The sequence below is a fragment of the Ornithorhynchus anatinus genome, chromosome 2 (assembly GCF_004115215.2).
Source record: "Ornithorhynchus anatinus isolate Pmale09 chromosome 2, mOrnAna1.pri.v4, whole genome shotgun sequence".
NCBI classification, from domain to species: Eukaryota; Metazoa; Chordata; class Mammalia; order Monotremata; family Ornithorhynchidae; genus Ornithorhynchus; species Ornithorhynchus anatinus.
This window is the reverse complement of record NC_041729.1, coordinates 90,583,433-90,601,450: the sequence shown is the minus strand read 5'-3', so window position 1 is coordinate 90,601,450 and position 18,018 is coordinate 90,583,433. Positions and strand designations below refer to the sequence as shown.

Below are 18,018 nucleotides of genomic sequence, written 5' to 3'. Positions count from 1 at the left end.
TTATAACAATAAACAGCCATATTCCTTGCCCACAAAGAGTCTCACATGGAGTCAAAGTCTTAATCTCCACTTTACAGATGAGGTAACTGAGGCACTGAAAAATTAAGTGACATACCCAAGGTCACACAACAGGCAAGGGGCGGAGGTGGGATTAGAACCCAGGTCTCTGACTTCCAGGCCCATGCTCTATCCACTAGTCCTTAGTGCTTCTCTGGGTCCTGCATGATTTTAAAGGGCAATCTCCCCCCTGAATAATAATAATAATAATGACGGTATTTGTTAAGCGCTTACTATGTGTCAGGTGCTGTTCTAAGCACTGACTGTGAGCTCGTTGTGGGCAGGGATTGTCACTGTTTAATTGTTGCACTGAATTTTCCCAAGCGCTTAATAGAGTGCTCTGGACACACTAAGTGCTTAATAAATACGATTGAATGAATGAATGATTGGACAATTCAAATAGCCCCTTCTAACATCAAGTACATTTTGACCAGGAAAGGCCTTTGAACTATTTTTCCTAGCTGCCCAAATACTTTGGCCAAGATTCCCACCAAACAGCTCGTGGAATCCCATGGCAGTTCCTGGTCAAACAGGAAAGCCTGAAGCATTTGAGAGCTGGGTTTGGAGAGTGGCAGTCAGTCTACGGACACATTTGTCGAATCCTTCAGCCCACTGGAACACGTGCGTTTGGAAATTTTGTCTCCCCGTAGCCCAAAGGCTAGAAAACATATTCAGCGGCTGAACCTAGCAGTACTTTCGGAAAACACTGTCAGCCAACAGTCCTGTGGAGGCTGGCAAGTGGTTTGTGGGGAGATACTAAAGAGCAATTTAGGAAGAGAGTTCTGTTAAAGCAGCAGTGGCGCAGGGCTTAGGGTGGGAGACCAATAAGAACTGACCGAGGGGTGTCTGGAAGAAGGAATAAGTCAAACCCCCGAGCGACCTCAGGTGCGGTTTAGGTTGGAGTCTCCCCGGCTGCCGTTACCTTGGTCTTTGGATTCCGCTTGGGCGAAGTCCTCCAGGGACTGTTCTAAGAGATCGGCCAGCTTGTTCAGGATCTGAGACCGTTCCAGGGGACTTTTGGAGGACCAGGCAGGGAAGGCATCTTTGGCGGCCAGTACCGCCGCTTCTATCTTCAAAACGAAATCAACCCATCAGTCATAGTTACTGAGCACTTAATGGGTACAGAACACTGTGTAAAGCGCTCCAGAGAGTACAATATAACAGTCAGTGAATACGTTCCCTTTTTTTTAAATGGTATTTGTTGAGCACTTAACACGTGCCAGGCACTGTTATAAGCGGTGGTGTAGATAAAAATAAATCTGGTTGGACCCAGTCCCTGTCCCACCTGGGGTTCACAGTCTTAATCTCCATTTTACAGATGAGGTAACTGAGGCGCCGAGAAGTGGAGTGACTTGTCCAAGGTCAAACAGCAGACAAGTGGTAGAGCCAGGATTACCACCCAGGTCTTTCTGACTCCCAGACCTATGCTCTATCCACTGGGTCATGCTGCTGTCTGCCCACACTGAGCTCAGTCTAGAGGAGGAGAAAGGCATTGATTAAATTACGGATATGGGATTGAGGAAGGGGTGAAAAAAGGGTGCTGATCTCAGTGGAAGGGCAATGCAGAAGGGAGTGGGAGAAGAGGAAAGGAAGGATTATGGGGAAGGCCTTTTGGAGGTGTTGTGTTGTGAAAGAAATGGAAAGAAGTAGACAAGCCGCCGTTGGAAACCTCAGCGTAGACACCCTGCAGATACCTCACTGCTCGCCCTTCTTGGAACCACAGAAGCCACGTGGCCTAGTGGATGGAGCACGGGCCTGGGAGTCAGAAGGACCTGGGTTCTAATCTCCGTTCTACCCCTAAACTGCTGTGTGACCTTGGGCAAGTCACTTGACTTTGCTATGCCTCAGTTACCTCTCCTGTAAAATGGGACTGTGAGCCCCATGTGGGACATGGACTGTCCCCAACCTGATTAGCTTGTATTTACATGAGCACTTAGTACAGTGCCTGGCACAGAGTAAGCCCTTAACAAATACCATAAAAAACAAACACAAATTTGTGCTCTATGGCAGCGTGTAAGGCCCAAATAATAATTGTGATATCTGTTAAGTGCTTACTCTGTGCCAGGCACTGTAATAAGCACTGGGGCGGGTACAAGCAAATTGGGTTGGACACAGTCAACTGCTCTCCTCAGAATGCCATAGAGCATGGGTTTCTGCTTACCGTCTCTCCACATTTCCTCTTTTGCTGATTAGGCAAATCTGAATTTCATTACTGAAGAGGGCAAGTGGGTTGCTCCTTCACTAGAGGGGACAGCTCTCGTTCCCTAAATGGATTCATCTGTGCTCAAAGAGCTGCATAAATGATGCTAAGTAGGTAAGTCAACGAGGTGACAGAGCTGCACTCACATGCACCGTGACACAGTCCTGGGGAAACCCTGGAAAGGTTCTTTCTGCTTTTATGCGCTAACCCAAAACTAGGCTGAAAAAGCCCCTTTTCACTGACTGCCCGGGGAGAGGAAAGAGGGACATCTCTAGGTGATATTTCTACAAAAGTGGTTTTTGGTTTTGGGGTTTTTTTTGTCTTTTATGCATATCTTCTTTTCAAACTTGTTTTTGGTGTGGTGTGGAGAAAGGTGGGGAATGTGGGGCTTTTGTTTTTTCTTTTTGTTCCATTTTGAATTAATTTCTTCTGGGCTTTCACTGACCAGTGGAAAGAATCCCCCAGTCTAATAGCCAACATGAGGACTGCACTCAAGAATAATATAAAAAATAGCTCAGTGGTGCTTTCATCCAATCCCTCACATCCCATCTCTTCTTGATTACTGTACCAGCCTCCTTGCTGACCTCCCAAACTCCTGTCTCTCCCTATTCCAGTCCATACTTCGCTTTGCTACCTGGAACATTTTTCTACAAAAACGTTCCGGACATGTTTCCCCACTCCTCAAGGAACCTCCAAGGGTTGCCCATCCACTGGAGAACCTTAGTGGAACAGGCCTGGGAGTCTGAGGACCTGGGTTCTAATTCTGGCCCTACCACTTGTCCGCTGTATGAGCTTGGGCAAGACCCTTCACTTTTTGGGCCTCAGTTACTCCTCTGTAAAATGGGGATTAAATCCTTCTCACTCCTAGTTAGACTGGGAGCCCATGTGGGACAGGGATTGGGTCCAACCTGATTAACTTGTACCATCCTCAGCACTTAGAACAATGTAGCACTTAGTAAGTACCGTAACTATCATTAATTATCATTATCCACTTCCACAAGAAACAGAAACTCCTTACCATTGTACTCTGCTATACTGTATTCTCCAGCCCTCATTAAATCCGATTAATTGATTGGTTGGTTGATGCCTGCTGTTGAAAGTGAACTCCCAAATAATCTATTCTGTAACCACAGGTGATACCCATCATTGCCACCAGCGGTCTAGCAGTGCAGGATGCAGAACACGGGGAAATCAGGTGAAAGGGCGTGGATGGTTCAGCACCGACCATCAACCCCACTGAAAAATTAAGTCCAGAGCCGGTCCTGCCGGAAGTAGGTTCTCTCCACCTCCTCCCTACTCCCGTTGCCCACCTTAGGCGAAAGTTCAATTAAAGAACCCGGCTGAAGAGATCGCTCCCAAGAGCTTGTTGTGGACAGGGAATGTGTCTACCAGCTCTGCTGGAATTGCGCTCTCCCCAGCATTTAGTATAGTGCTCTACACATGGTAAGCGCTCAATAAATACCACTGATTAATTGATGTCAGAGCAGCCCCACAAAAGGATGCATGCTCACTTGATGGGGCAAAAAGCAATACAATCCATCGATAGTGTTTGTCAAGCAACTACTGTGAGCAGAGCACTGTACTAAGTGCTTGGGAGAGCACAAAAGAGAACACAGGGTCCTTGTCCTCAAGGAGCCCACAGTCTACGAGGGAGACAAATACTTGGATAAGTTTCAGAGAGAGGGAGAAATGGAATATTTACATGGGATATAAATATATAAATCACGGTCCCCTTTAGATTGTGAGCTCATTGTGGGCAGAGAATGGCTTCCAATTTTGCTGTACGTACTCGCCCAAGCAGTTAGTACAGTAATTTGTACATGTTAAGTGCTCAATAAATGCGATCGATTGAATATATAATATGTGCACATAAGCACTAGGAAGGGTGTGGTAATTTAAGTGCTTAGGTAGGGTAACAGGGCTGAAGTGGCATTTAGTGAATATAAGGTTCAGGGTTGAGAGGAAAACTTCCTGAGGAGATAAGATTTCAAAAGGGCTTAGAAGATGGAGAGTGCAGTGTTCTACTGGATGTGAAGGGGGAAATGAAGAGATTGAGAAAGGTGAGAGGTCTGGGCTAGAGTTATCGTAGATTTGAGAGTGACTATAAGTTGAGAAGGGAAATAGAGGGAAGTAGTATGGTCTAGAGGAAAAAGCATAGGCCTCGGAGGACCTGGGTTCTAATCCTGACTCTACCAATTGCTTGTTGAGTGACCCTGGGCAAGTCGCAGCTTCTCTGTGCTTCACTTTCCTCAAGTGTAAAATGGGGATTCAATACCTATTCTTCTTCCTACTTAGACTGTGAGCCTCATGTGGGACAGGGGCTAGGTCTGACCTGATAGATTCGAATCAATCAATCTATCAATTCTATCAATTGGGCAAGTCACTTAACTTCTCTGTGCCTCAGTTACCTCATCTGGAAAATGGGGATAAAGACTGTGAGCCCCGCGTGGGACCTGATTACCCTGTATCTACCCCAGGGCTTAGAACAGTGCTTGGCACATAGTAAGCACTTAAATACCAACATTATTATCTACTTGATTACCCTGTATCTACCCCAACCTTTAAAACATGATTGCCACATAGTAATAATGGATTTAATACCATTAAAAAACAGAGAGTAAAGGACCCAGGATAGAGCCTAGCGGGACACCCACAGTTAAGAGGAGGGGCAGATGAAAAGCTGGTGAAAGGGACTGAGAATAGCTGATCAGAAGACAATGGTGTCAGGGCCCTCTACAAGGCCACCAATGACCTCTTTCTCGCCAAATCTAAACATTCTCTTCTGGACCAATCCTTTTCGATCTCTCAGCTGCCTTCGACACAATGGAATACTGCCTCCTTGAGACTGTCTAATGTTTGTTTTTCTGACCCTACTGTCCCCTTACTGGAGAGGAGGTGGCAGAAACTGGATTGTAGAGGGTCAAGAATGACACTGAAGGAGAGGAAAGGGAGACATCAAATGTATACAGTCCATTCCAAGAGTTGGGACAGAAATGGGAGGGGCCAAGTAGAGTGACACCTGAAGGGTCCTGGAGGACATTTTAGGACAGGGGAGACAAGGATGTGTAAAGGCAGAGGGAAGGTATCCATCAGAAACTGGGAGGCTAAAAGCGAGGAAGAAAGGGGAAAATGTTTTTAGAAGGTGGGAGGGGATGTGGTCAGGGGCCCAGGTGGAGGAGTGTATTTTGAAAGTAAGTGGGAAGTGGCCTTTTGAGAGACAGCCATATAGGGTGAGAGAGTGGCTGTGGGGATGAGGAGGAGATGAGGAAACAAGAATAACCTTTTGGGGACCTGCTGGATGTTTTTGATTTTGCCAATAAAGTAGTTAATGAGGTCATCAGAGGTGACTGAGGGGAGAGGGGAGGTTATAGGTGGGCAGCTGACATCTGGAGTAGTAAGTGGGAGAAGTGGGAATTGGAGTCGAGTGTGGTCTAGCAGAAAAAGCATGGGCTCTGGAGTCAGAGGACCTGGGTTCTAATCCTGGCTCCACCACTTGGCTGATATGTGAGCTTGGACTTAACACAGAACTTAACAGCTCTGTTTCTCAGTAGCCTCATCTGTACAAATTGGGATTAAGACTTGTGAGGCCCATGTGGGACAGGGACTGGGTCAAACCTGATTAGCTTGTATCTACCCAGTGCTAAGTATAGTGACTGGCACACAGTAAGTGTTCAATAATATACTGTTAAAAAAAAAGGGGGGGGGAGGAGAAGGCAGAGCTGTAGCTTGGGAGAATGAATTTCAAGAGGTTAAAGTCGCCCTGATGCCTGAATCTCTGCCAACAGTGTTTCACAGCATGAACATAGGACTGGAGAAAGCATATTACCAAAGTGATCCAGGACTGGGGGTTGGTGGTGTGAGTTCAGTACAAGGAAAGAGAGGTGAAGGAGATGAACTCAGCAGAGATGGCGAAGTGGAAACTGTAGATTCAAACATCAAGCAGAAAGGTTGAGAAGGGAGTCCAAATAATACATGGTGGCCTGGGGTAACTGAAGAGGGTCTAGGGGTTGGAGGTTTCTTGTGGAGACTGTTGGGAGAAGAAGTCAGTACTAGAATACTTTTTGGTGCCTATACACCATTCTTCTGTGACATATACACCTGCCTGCAGCACTTTCTTTGAGAACAATAATTGTGGTATTTGTTTAGTGCTTACTGTGGGCCAGTCACTGTACTAAGCGCTGGGATAGACACCAGATCAGGTCAGATTCAGTCTCCTTCCCACACGAGGCTCACAGGCTAAGTTTGAGGGAGGACGGGTATTGAATCCCCTTTGACAGATGAGGAAACTGAGGCCCAGAAAAATGAAGTCACTTGCCCAAAGTCCACACAGCAGGCAAGTGGTGGAGCCAGGATTGGAACCTAGGTCCGCTGACTCCCAGATCCACTAGGCCACTCTGTTTCTTTGAATCCCAAGGAAAACAACACACACAGGTCGCCAAACATAAATGGATTCAAGTAAGCTTGAGGGAGGTGAGAGTTTCAGATGGTGACTTCAGTTGATTACTTCTTCCCCACTGCTTTCAAACATGTTTATGTATCCCCTTATCCTATTAAAAAAACCCCTCTCTTGACCCCATGGCTCTCTCCAGTTATTGCCCCATCTCCCACCTACCATTCCTCTCCAAACTTCTTGAGAGTTCCAATACTCTCCTTGATCTGGCTTCCGCCCCCTTTACTCCACAGAAACAGCCCTGAGGTAACCAATAACCTTCTTTCTCGCCAGATCTGATGGCCTCCATCCATCCTAATCCTTCTCCTTGAGACTTTATCCAACCTTGACTCACTGACACAGTCCTTTCTGGGTTCTCCTCATCTCTCTGATTCAGTCTCTTTTGCGGGTTCCTCCTCTGCCTTCCACCCTCTGATAGTAGGGGTCCTTCAAGGCTCAGTTCTAGGTCCCCTTCTATTATCTCTATACCCACTCTCTTGGAGGGTCTCAAGGCTCTCAAGGCTTCAATTACCTTAGCTATGCAGATGATTCCCAAATCTATATCTCCAGCCCTGACCTCTCTCCTTTCCTGCAATCTCACATTTCTTCCTGCCTTCAAGATATATCTACTCAGACACCTCAAATAAAACATGTCCAAAACTAAACTCCGCATCTTCCCACCCAAACCCTGTCCTCCCGCTGTTTTTTCCATCAATGAAGACAGCACAACTATCTTCCCTATCTCATAAGCCCATAATCATGGTATTGTCAGTTCCAAATCCTGTCAGTTCTCCCTTTACAATACTGCTACATTCTGCACTTCCCTCGCCATCCAAACTACTACCATGCTGATCCACTTACCTCATCCCGCCTTAGCTACTGCATCTGCCTCCTCACTGACCTCTCGGCCTCCTGTCTCTCCCCAATTCAATCCATATTTTGCTGAAAACATTACTTATCAACAAAACCGTTCAGTTCATGTCTCCCCACTCCTCAAAGGTTGCTCAGCCACCTCCACATCAAACAGAAACTCCTTACTGTTGGCTTTAAAGCATTCAGTCAGCTTGCCCCAACCTACTTCACCTCACTAATCTGCTACTAAAATCCAGCCCACGCACTCTGCTCCTCTAATGGCAGCTTACTCATTCTGCCCCTATCTCATCTATCTTGCCACCAACCCCTTTCCCACTCCTTCCTCCTCTATATATGCCAGACCACTATTCTTTCCACCTTCAAAGCATTACTGAGGTCACATCTTCTCCATGAAGCCTTTTCTGATTAAGCTCTCTTTTCCCCAGCTCTCTCTCCCTCTGTGTCATCTATCCACTTGGATCTGTGAACTCTGGACATTTAATATTTGCCCAACCTCAAAGAACTTATGACATCTTTAAACTATATATTATTTATTGATATTGACGTCAGTGCTTAGAACAGCGCCTGACACATAGTAAGCGCTTAACAAATACCAAAATTATTATGTATGTCATCCCTGTTATGGGCAGGGAATGTGTCTGCTAATTCTGTTGCACTGCACACTCCCATGCTCTTAGTACAGTGCTCTGCACATATTAAGTGCTCAATAAATATGATTGATGATTAATAATTGTACCATGGAATTGAAAGGATGGCTGTTTTCCTCTGGCGATGATTTCAATGAAATTGAGGTACTTTCAGGCAGTTTATTCTCTTCTAGCAGGTTGAGTGTAGCACTTGGGCCTGCTGTCTGGCCCTACAACGAGTAAGTTTTATGGAAGGCCGATAGGGTTTTCCTTAAATGATTCTTACAGACCTTGAGGGTTGAGAGCCTTCGCTTTCCTCACAGAAACTTACCAGATTGTGCCTAAATGTGGCCGCCTCTTTCAATATTCACACTGTTCAGGATGGGCAAGGCACATACAGGTAGGCACTTAATAATAATGCCAATGATGGTATTTGTTAAGCGCTAACTAGGTGTCGAGCACTGTTCTAAGTGCTGTGATAGATGTAAGTTAATCAGGTTGGGACAGTCCCTGTCCCACTTGGGGCTCACACTCTTAATCCCCATTTTACAGATGAGGGAACTGAGGCACAGAGATATGTGACTTACCTAAGGTCACACAGCAGACAAGTGGTGAAGCTGGAATTAGAACCTCCAGTGGTTGCCTATCAACCTCCGCACAAAACAAAAACTTCTCACTCTAGGCTTCGAGGCTGTCCATCACCTTGCCCCCTCCTACCTCTCTTCCCTTATCTCTTTCCACTGCCCACCCCGCACACTCCGCTCCTCTGCCGCCCACCTCCTCACCATCCCCCATTCTCACCTAACCCGTCGACCCCTAGGCCATGTCCTCCCGCGGTCCTGGAACGCCCTCCCTCCTCACCTCCGCCAAACTAACTCTCTTCCCCTCTTCAAAACCCTACTTAAAACTCACCTCCTCCAAGAGGCCTTCCCAGACTGAACTCCCCTTTTCCCCCTGCTCCCTCTACCCCCCTTCACCTCTCCTCAGCTAAGCCCTCTTTCCCCCCTTTCCCTCTGCTCCTCCCCCTCTCCTTTCCCCTCCCCTCAGCACTGTACACATCCGCTCAACTGTATATGTTTTCATTACCCTATTTATTTTGTTAATGAGATGTACATCACCTTGATTCCATTTATTTGTTATTGTTATAATGAGATGTTCATCTCCTTGATCCTATTTATTGCTATTGTTCTTGTCTGTCTCCCCCGATTAGACTGTAAACCCATCAAAGGGCAGGGACTGTCTCTGTTACCGATTTGTACATTCCAAGTGCTTAGTACAGTGCTCTGCACATAGTAAGCGCTCAATAAATAATATTGAATGAATGAACCCAGGTCCTTCTGTCTCCCAGGCCAGTGCTCTATCCACTAGGTCCTTGCTGCTTTTCATGGGACTTGAAGTGCCTTGTCCTGGGTCTGTGGTGATTAATTTTTAATCTCTAGGTTCACTCGTCAAAGGACTATTCTATATGATGTTTCATCATCCCACTGGGCAGCGAAGGAGGAGACTGTGGATAGTTCATGACAGTGGGGAAAGTCAGATTCCTTGAGCACACCCTTCCATCAGCCACCTCTATAGAGACCAGTTTATCTCTTTGTTTATTCATCCAGTTGTGTCTTTCATATCAGGTCTCAATTTCTTTATTTCAATCAATCAGTAGTACTTATTGATCACTTACAGCGTACAGAGCACTGCTTTAAACTCTCGGGAGAGAACGATACAATAGAGTTGGTAGACATGTTCCCTACCCACAAGAAGTTTACAGTCTCCAGGGGGAGACAGACATGAAAACAAATTAGATATGTACATAAATGCTTTGGGACTGAGGGTCGGGTGAATAGTAAGTGCTTAAAAGATACAGATACAAGAGCACAGGCAATAAGAAGAAAGAAGGACAAGGGTAAGATGACTTAACTGGGGAAGGCCCCTTGGAGGAGATGGAATTTTAATAAGGCTTTGAGGGTAAAGAGAGTAGTTTTTTGTTAAATATGGAGGGGAAGAAGTTCTAGGCCAGAAGGAAGATGCGGGCAAGGGGTCGGCAGTGAGATGGACGAGATCGAGGTAGAACAGTAAATTGGTGTTAGAGGAACAAAGTGTGTAGACTGGGTTGTGGTATGAGATCAGGGAGGTAAGGTAGGAGGAAAAGAGCTGATTGAGAGCTTTAAAGGAATTTCTGCTCAATGTGGAGGTAAACAGGCAACCACTGGAGGTTTTTGAGCGGGGAAACGTGGACTGAACATTTTTTAAGAAAAAGATTCGGTTAGCAAAGTGAAGTATGGACTGGAGTGGGGAGAGACAGGAGGCAAGAAGGAGAGTGAGGAGACTGATGCAGTAGTCAAGATGGAAAGAAGGGCCAGGATGAGCATAGTAGCTTGGATGGAGAGGAACCTACAACATTTCAATAAGTGGGCTGAATAGCAAAGATGAGTTGAGGACAATGCCGAGGTTAAGGCTTGTAAGATAGACAGCACAGACATCTGGTGTTGTCTACAGCGATGGGAAAGACGTGGAGTGGACGGGTTTTGGGTGCGAAGATGAGGAATTCTGTTTGGACATGGTAAGCTTGAAGTGTTACCAGGACATCCAAGAAGAGCCGTCCTCAAGGTGGAAGGAAATGCAAGACTCCTGAGAAGGCAGTAGATTTGGAATCATCCATGGAGATATGGTAGTTGAAGCTGTGGAAGAGTATGAAGTTCTCCCACAGGGAGTGGGTGTAGATGGAGAATAGAAGGGGACCCAGAACTGACTACTGAGGGACTTGGACAGTTAGAGGATGAGAGGCAGAGAAGCCTGAGTTAGAGATTGAGAAGGAACAGTAAGAGGGCTAGGAGGTAAACTAGGAGGTCAGTGTCAGTGATAGATACTAAGGGAAGCAGCATGGCTCAGTGGAAAGAGCCTAGGCTTCGGAGTCAGAGGTCATGGGTTTGACTCCCGGCTCTGCCACTTGTCAGCTCTGTGACTGTGGGCAAGTCACTTAACTTCTCTGTGCCTCAGTTACCTCATCTGAAAATGGGGATGAAGATTTGTGAGCCTCACGTGGGCCAACCTGATCACCCTGTATCTACCCCAGCGCTTAGAACAGTGCTCTGCACATAGTAAGCGCTTAACAAATACCAACATTATTATTGTTTATACTGTTTCAAGAGGAGGGTGGTTCACAGCGTAGAAGGCAGCTGAGAGATTGTGGAGGATTAGCATGGAGTAGACACCATTGGATTTGCCAAGAAGGTTGTTGGTGTCCTTAGAGAGGGCAGTTTCCATGGGGTGAAGAGGGCAGAAATCGGGTAGAAGGGAGTCATGGAGAGAATTGGAGGAGAGAATGTGGAGGCAGTGGGTATAGAGGACCTTCTCAAGGAGAGAGGCACTGGGTCACGGGAGGGCTTTTTTAGGATAGGGGAAATATGAATATGTTTGAAGGCAGTAGGGAAGAAGCCACTGGAAAATGAATGGTCAGGGATAGGAGATGGGATGGAGCAGGTATTTTGATAAGGTGTTAATTAAGGGGGATTGATTTTAAGAGGAAGCAGGAAAAATGGGAAAGTCAAAGGAGGGACTGGAAAGGAGGGGAGATTACGTCCATTGTCGACATTGGTTATGCATCAGAGTTTCTGTCTGCTTTCCCTTAGACTGGACACTCCGCAAGGGCAGGAACCAAACCTTTTACTTTTATTCTGTTCCCAAGTGCCTAGTACAGTGTTGGCACAGGAAAGGGGTTTGATCAACTCAGTTGCTCCCCACACTGCCTGTTCTTTAGCAAAATACTAACTGGTTACAGTGTAACCAATTAGCTATAGTTACTGGCTAATATTTACCCAACTCAATCCATAAGTCTAAAGGTTTCTTGCTGAAAAATCAAAGCAAAAAGAAAGTCAATAAGATAAAACACAATTTAACTGCCTATCAGCAGTTATTTAAGACTTTCGGATTAGAGCATGGGTCACTGGCAAAGCAAGCTCCTCTTCCAATTTTTGACTCCCAAGTTTCAGATTTTAACTAGGTTTGGTGATAATCAGAATAAAGCCAAACAGCAACTCTCAGCTGTAAATTGGGTAACATCCTTATTCCTCTCCACAAATACAGCTATTCACCCTGCTCCCCATGATAAAATGGATCCATATATTTTCCTCGGGATTCAACGGGCTAATCTATAGCTGCAGGAAGTCTCTAGAACCTTCCCTGATCAATAGCTCGACTTCAGGAAAATCTCGTCTTTTTTCTGGTTAACTTCCTCAACCCATGGTGGGCTTCAGCTCTGAGGTAAAATGGTGCCTGATTTCACTGCATGGAGACTGGCTGGAGAATCCCCATTCAAATGAACACTTCAGACTTACTGGTCTGGTCAGGACTCATTCGGGGAACTTTTAAAATTGGTTTAGCTATTATTACTATTTTTATAGCATTTGTTAAACACTTACTATGTGTCAAGCACTCTTCTAAGCGCTGGGGTAGATAGACATGTTAATTACATATTAGTCCTTGTCCTATATGGGGCTTCTAGTCTAAGGCAGTCTAAGTAGGAGAAGCAGTGTGGCTCAGCGGCAAGAGCACGGGCTTGGGAGTCAGAGGTTGTGGGTTCCAATCCTGTCTCTGCCACTTGTCAGCTATGTGACTTTGGGGAAGTCACTTAACTTCTCTGTGCCTCAGTTACTTCATCTATAAAATGGGGGTTAAGACTGTGAGCTCCACATGGGACAACCTGATTACTTTAAATTTCCCCCAGTGCTTAGAACAGTGCTTGACACATAAGAGCTTAACATAACATCATTATTATTATTAGGAGGGAGAACAGGCATTCAATCTCCATTTTACAATGGAGGAAATGATAATAATAATAATTGTGGTATTTAAGCATTCATTCATTCAATAGTATTTATTGAGTGCTTACTATATGCAGAGCACTGTACTAAGCACTTGGAATGTACAATCCGGCAACAGATAGCGACCATCCCTGCCCAGTGACGGGCTCACAGTCTAAACGGGGAAGACGGACAGTACTTACTATGTGCCAGGCACTGTACTAAGCGCTGGGATAGATACAAGCAAATCTGGTTGGACATAGTCCCTGCCCCACATGGGGCTCACAGTCTCAATAACTGAGGCTCAGAAGTAATGTAACGTGCCCAAGGTCACCGAGCAAACAGTTGGAAGACCTGGGATTAGAACCCAGGTCTTCTGACTCCCATGCCCAAGCTCTTTTCATAAGGCCACACTGCTCTTCCAGTTTACATCAACTGCAATCAAACTTTGAAATACTAGAAGACTAGTACACCAAAGTAATGTTAACGACAAACTGCAAGTCACAAATACAGGCCCAACTCAGAGGTGCTTGGCAACCATAGGGGCTGAACTGGCTTCACCCAGTCTCCCACATAATAATAATGTTGGTATTTGTTAAGCGCTTACTATGTGCAGAACACTGTTCTAGGCGCTGGGGTAGATACAGGGTAATCAGGTTGGCCCACGTGAGGCTCGTGGTTAATCCCCATTTTACAGATGAGGGAACTGAGGCACAGAGAAGTTAAGTGACTTGCCCACAGTCACACAGCTGACAAATGGCAGAGCCGGGAGTTGAACCCATGACCTCTGACTCCGAAGCCTCTTTCCACTGAGCCACGGAACTCCCAATTTAAATACCTCTTCATGGTCTTAAAATGGATGCGATTTCACTGTCTTTTTGAACTGACAATTTGGAGTCTAGACAGCAGAGGTGAATCCAGCAGTGTTAGCTAGGGGAAGAATTAAAGAAGTCTGAAAAAATAACTGAAAATTAGGTGACAGTAACTTGATTTCATCCACTCCTCTTCCCTAGCTCAAGTCCCTATGCACCCCAAAATCCATCAAAAATTGTAGTGCTAAGAAAGTGTCTGGGCCAGTCGATGGAAATTCAACAGGTTTTTGAAAAAATACATTTCAATGGTATAATATTAGCAATGTAGGGAGATAGAGAAATGTGGAAGACGCCAGTGAAGGATACACAAGGAAAGAATAGGAATTGAGTACCACAGTGCAATTTGCGGAACCCACAAACATTAACCTAAAGCAAATCAGGCTTTAACAACTGGCTGCCTACCCTGAATAGTAGCTGAAACAAGGACGGAGTTCTTTTCTTCTTCCTGTGTGTAATTTACTTTGTGTTTTCTGTACTGCTAGCAAGGCAAACTCCTTGAGAGGAAGGATCTGGGCCTTTTTAATTCTAGTGCTCTTCCAAGCGGTCCTTAGTATTACCCACAGCTATACAGTGCTCCTCCAAGTGCCTAGTGCAGTGCTCGGGACATAGCACTCAATACCATTGACTGAATGACTCCAACTATTACTGATTGATTATAGTGATGTTACTTCATAGTAGTTTAGAATATTTTACTTAAAGAAAAATTGCTAGTTAAGAAAATGTTTTCTATAATGCAGGATCTTAAAATTACAGGTTTTTTTAAGGAAGGTAGCAATTTTTTTAAAAAAACAACTAGCTCATCTGCTCGTTTCTTTCTTCTCTGGAAGTCTCTATGACTCTACCAATCAATCAATCAATGGTATTTATTGAACACTTACTATGTGCAGAGCACTGTACTAAGCATTTTGGAGAGTAAAATGCAAAAGAATTAGCAGACGCATTCCCTGCCCTTAACAAACTTACAGGCTAGGAGAGAGACATTAAAATAAGGGTTTTATAATATATAATTTGAAGATCTGTACTTAAGTCCTGTGGGTTTGGGGCAAATATCAAGTGGTAAAACAATGATGGTAATGCTGGAGAAACAGCAAGGTCTAGTGGAAAGAGCACAGGCCTGGGAGTCAGAAGTGAACTGGTTTCTAATCCCGTCTCCGCCAACTGTCTGCTATGTGACCTTGGGCAAGCCATTTCCCTTCTCTGTGCCTCAGTTTCCTCAACTGTAAAATACCTGTTCTCTGCCCTATGTAGACTGTGAATCCCATGGGGCTGTGTCCCACCTTACTAACTTATACCTACCCCAGTGGTTTAGAACAGTGTTTGACACATAGTCAGCACTTAAAACCACACAGACCAATCCCTATTAGGACATGCAGATGCTTCAGAGTAAAAATGATGACCTTTTCTTGGCCAAGATTAGCTTTCCTGGCCCAGCAAATCAGCACTCTGAAAAGTGAACAATAAGTGGTATTTATTGAGCACTTACTGTGTGCAGAGCACTGTACTAAGCACTTGGGAGAGTACTCTATAACAGAGTTGGTAGACACGTTCCCTGCCCACAATGAGTTTAGATTAGAGGGGAAGCAACTCATTTAACTCATGGGCCACATGGTCTCCATCTCATTCTACCCTGCAAACACTATCCACCAGTCAATACATACTTTTGTCATGTTTTACCTGCTGCTGTTTTGCAGCTAAGAACTCATCAGCTAAGATCTCGCGAAGCAGCATGGTTTAGTGGAAAGAGCATGGCCTTGGGCATCAGAGGTCGTGGTCTCTAATCCCAGCTCCGCCATTTGTCAGTTGTGTGACTCTGGGCAAGTCACTTAACTTCTCTGTGCCTCAGTTACCTCATCTGCAAAATGGGGATTAAGACTGTGAGCCCCACGTGGGACAACCTGATTACTACTTATTACAGTGCTTGGCACATAGTAAGTGCTTAACAAATATCATCATTATTATCAATTACTAGTTAAAAAGAAAAGACAAATATACAGCCCATTCAATGCAATTGCCATAGGTCCATTTCTTTGTCCTCAGTAATTTTATCTTGCTACAAATCAAGAACCCCACTTGAAAACCCCAAGTGAGATACTTCTGGAACAGGAACAGAATGTCTTTCACTTATGTTCAATGTACTAAAAGTTAGATTTCAGAGATGCAAAAGTAGCCCTTCTGGGTTATCTCAACACACCACCCGTCTCTCCCGTGCTTATCAAACGATGACTGCCGTTCTTTCTTCGATGTCTTGAAAAGATTTCCATCACCTGTGAGTGAAATCAGCAAAACCACTTACCTCCTTTGGGCCGCTGTCTGGAACCCTACAATATACTTCCCCTGTAGATGGGTCAAAGGAGTCTAAATGGGAGGAAGTCGGAACAAATTTCCCAGCTATGAAGTTTTCCAGTACTAGCAAGCCTTTCTGGTCAGCCATTGTAGGTGAAGTTGTGGGTTTCACCCCTGGAAACTGTCAGTTTCTGTGGTCTGGGTCTGCTTACACAATCCCGGTTCAGTCTCCTCCCCTTTCTGTCATTAATCTCGTGTTGTCAATCATTGAAAAGTGGGAGGGAACTTTCAGTTTTCCAGAGCCGTAGCAGGCTATTTCTGGTTTGGATTAAGAATCTCCCTCCTCCCAGGCCCCGAACCCCCTCCTCCCCCCAACTCACACAGCAGCGCAAACCTCTGGAGCGGTTACTGTGGAGTGGGGTTTAATATGACCCCAGCTTTCAAAAAACTTATATCTACAATGACTTTCTGGGTTGGCGGTGAGGGGGGAGAAGAGACCCATTAGTCTTTGAACCTTTACCTAAGACTCTGAAAAGCGAGGATCGGGGCTTATATTTTAAATTATTATAGAGCCCAAAAGCAGCTTAGACAGAAAGGTGAGTCGGAAGACGAAGTTCGTAATACCCATATTGTTTGGTTAGGTAAATCTAGTCCTATATACAATTCTACACTTTGCACTAGCAGAAGATGGTTCTGATGGTTAGGTCCTATGACTACCATATGGAATTATTAAAAAAGCCCCGTCCCCATCCTCAGGCAATTTGCAATTTAAAAGGGAAGACGAGACAGTCGCAAATAAACCACATACTTGAGAAGCAGCATGGCCCAGTGGACAGAGCACAGGCCTGGGAGTCAGAAGGTCATGGGTTCTAATTGCCAATCTGCCACTTGTCTGCTCTTTGACCTTGGGCAAGTCCCTTTGCTTCTCTGAGCTTCAGTTACCTCATCTATACAATGGGGATTGAGACTGTGAGCCCCATGTGGGTCAGAGACTGTGTCCACCCCGTTTTGTTTGTATCCACCCAGTGCTTAGTACAGTGCCTGGCACACAGTAAGCACTTAAAAATACCATAATTATTATTATTAATAGATAAAATGCGATGAATAAGCATGTAGAAGAGGATACATAAGGACACAAATGAGAGAAACAAAATTTACCGAGATATTTAAGGGCTAAGGGGCAACTAGATAAAACAGGGTGGCCGCCATTAGAGTTGGGCCAAGAGGAGAAGGGAAATGGCATGAGCAATGGCACAGAGGCAGAAGAGTTTTATAGTCAGCACACCTGTCATAATGCTATTCACTGCAATGCTACTAAGCTATTTTCATTAAATTAGTAATGACTTTAAAACCATCATTATACTCAAATGTATTTTCTAGATTTATAGCCCCTTTTAGAGGTGTCTCTTTTAGATTACACAACTACATCACAGTATTCCAGAGGAAGAAAAATGTTATCATTCACTTACAATCAAAAAGAATGAATATGTATTAGTCTGGCTCAAAATTTCTGTCCTCTCAATACCCTCTAATTACTCTTCATCCCACCTAGGAATTGTGAGTGTCAAATGTCCTGATTTTACACTGCCAGTGTCAGTTCTTCCTCCAGGAGCCTATCCGGGAAAAGTCAATTTCGACTGGAGGAAAATCTTGAGCTTGATGAGCAGAGAGCTTTCAAATACAGAAAAAGAGGATGATTGTGGAGTAAATCTCCAGGACTATGGAAAACCTGCCATGGGTGAATGCATGGGTGAATGGTGTCTTTTCAAAACACCAGAATTGAAGATGCAGTATATTCCTGAATAAAGAAGCTAGAAAAAGGAGGGGACACTAAAATGCTAATTAAAAGACCCAAGTAAAAATCCAGTTTTCAAATCTGGAGGAA

General features: G+C 44.9%; 1 protein-coding gene across 1 annotated transcript in view; it reads right to left on the bottom strand.

Moving 5' to 3' along the window:
• Nucleotides 1–16,331, bottom strand: part of ALDH8A1 (aldehyde dehydrogenase 8 family member A1) — a 39,896-nt gene extending 23,565 nt beyond the window's left edge. Inside the window, exons 1-2 of the mRNA XM_001509617.4 lie at nt 16,144–16,331; nt 980–1,127 (exon numbers count right to left, since the gene is read on the bottom strand). Coding sequence (XP_001509667.1) covers nt 980–1,127; nt 16,144–16,281 — 286 coding nt within the window. The 5' untranslated portion in view covers nt 16,282–16,331. The remainder of the gene's footprint in view (nt 1–979; nt 1,128–16,143) is intronic.
• Between the last annotated feature and the right edge of the window lie 1,687 nt (nt 16,332–18,018).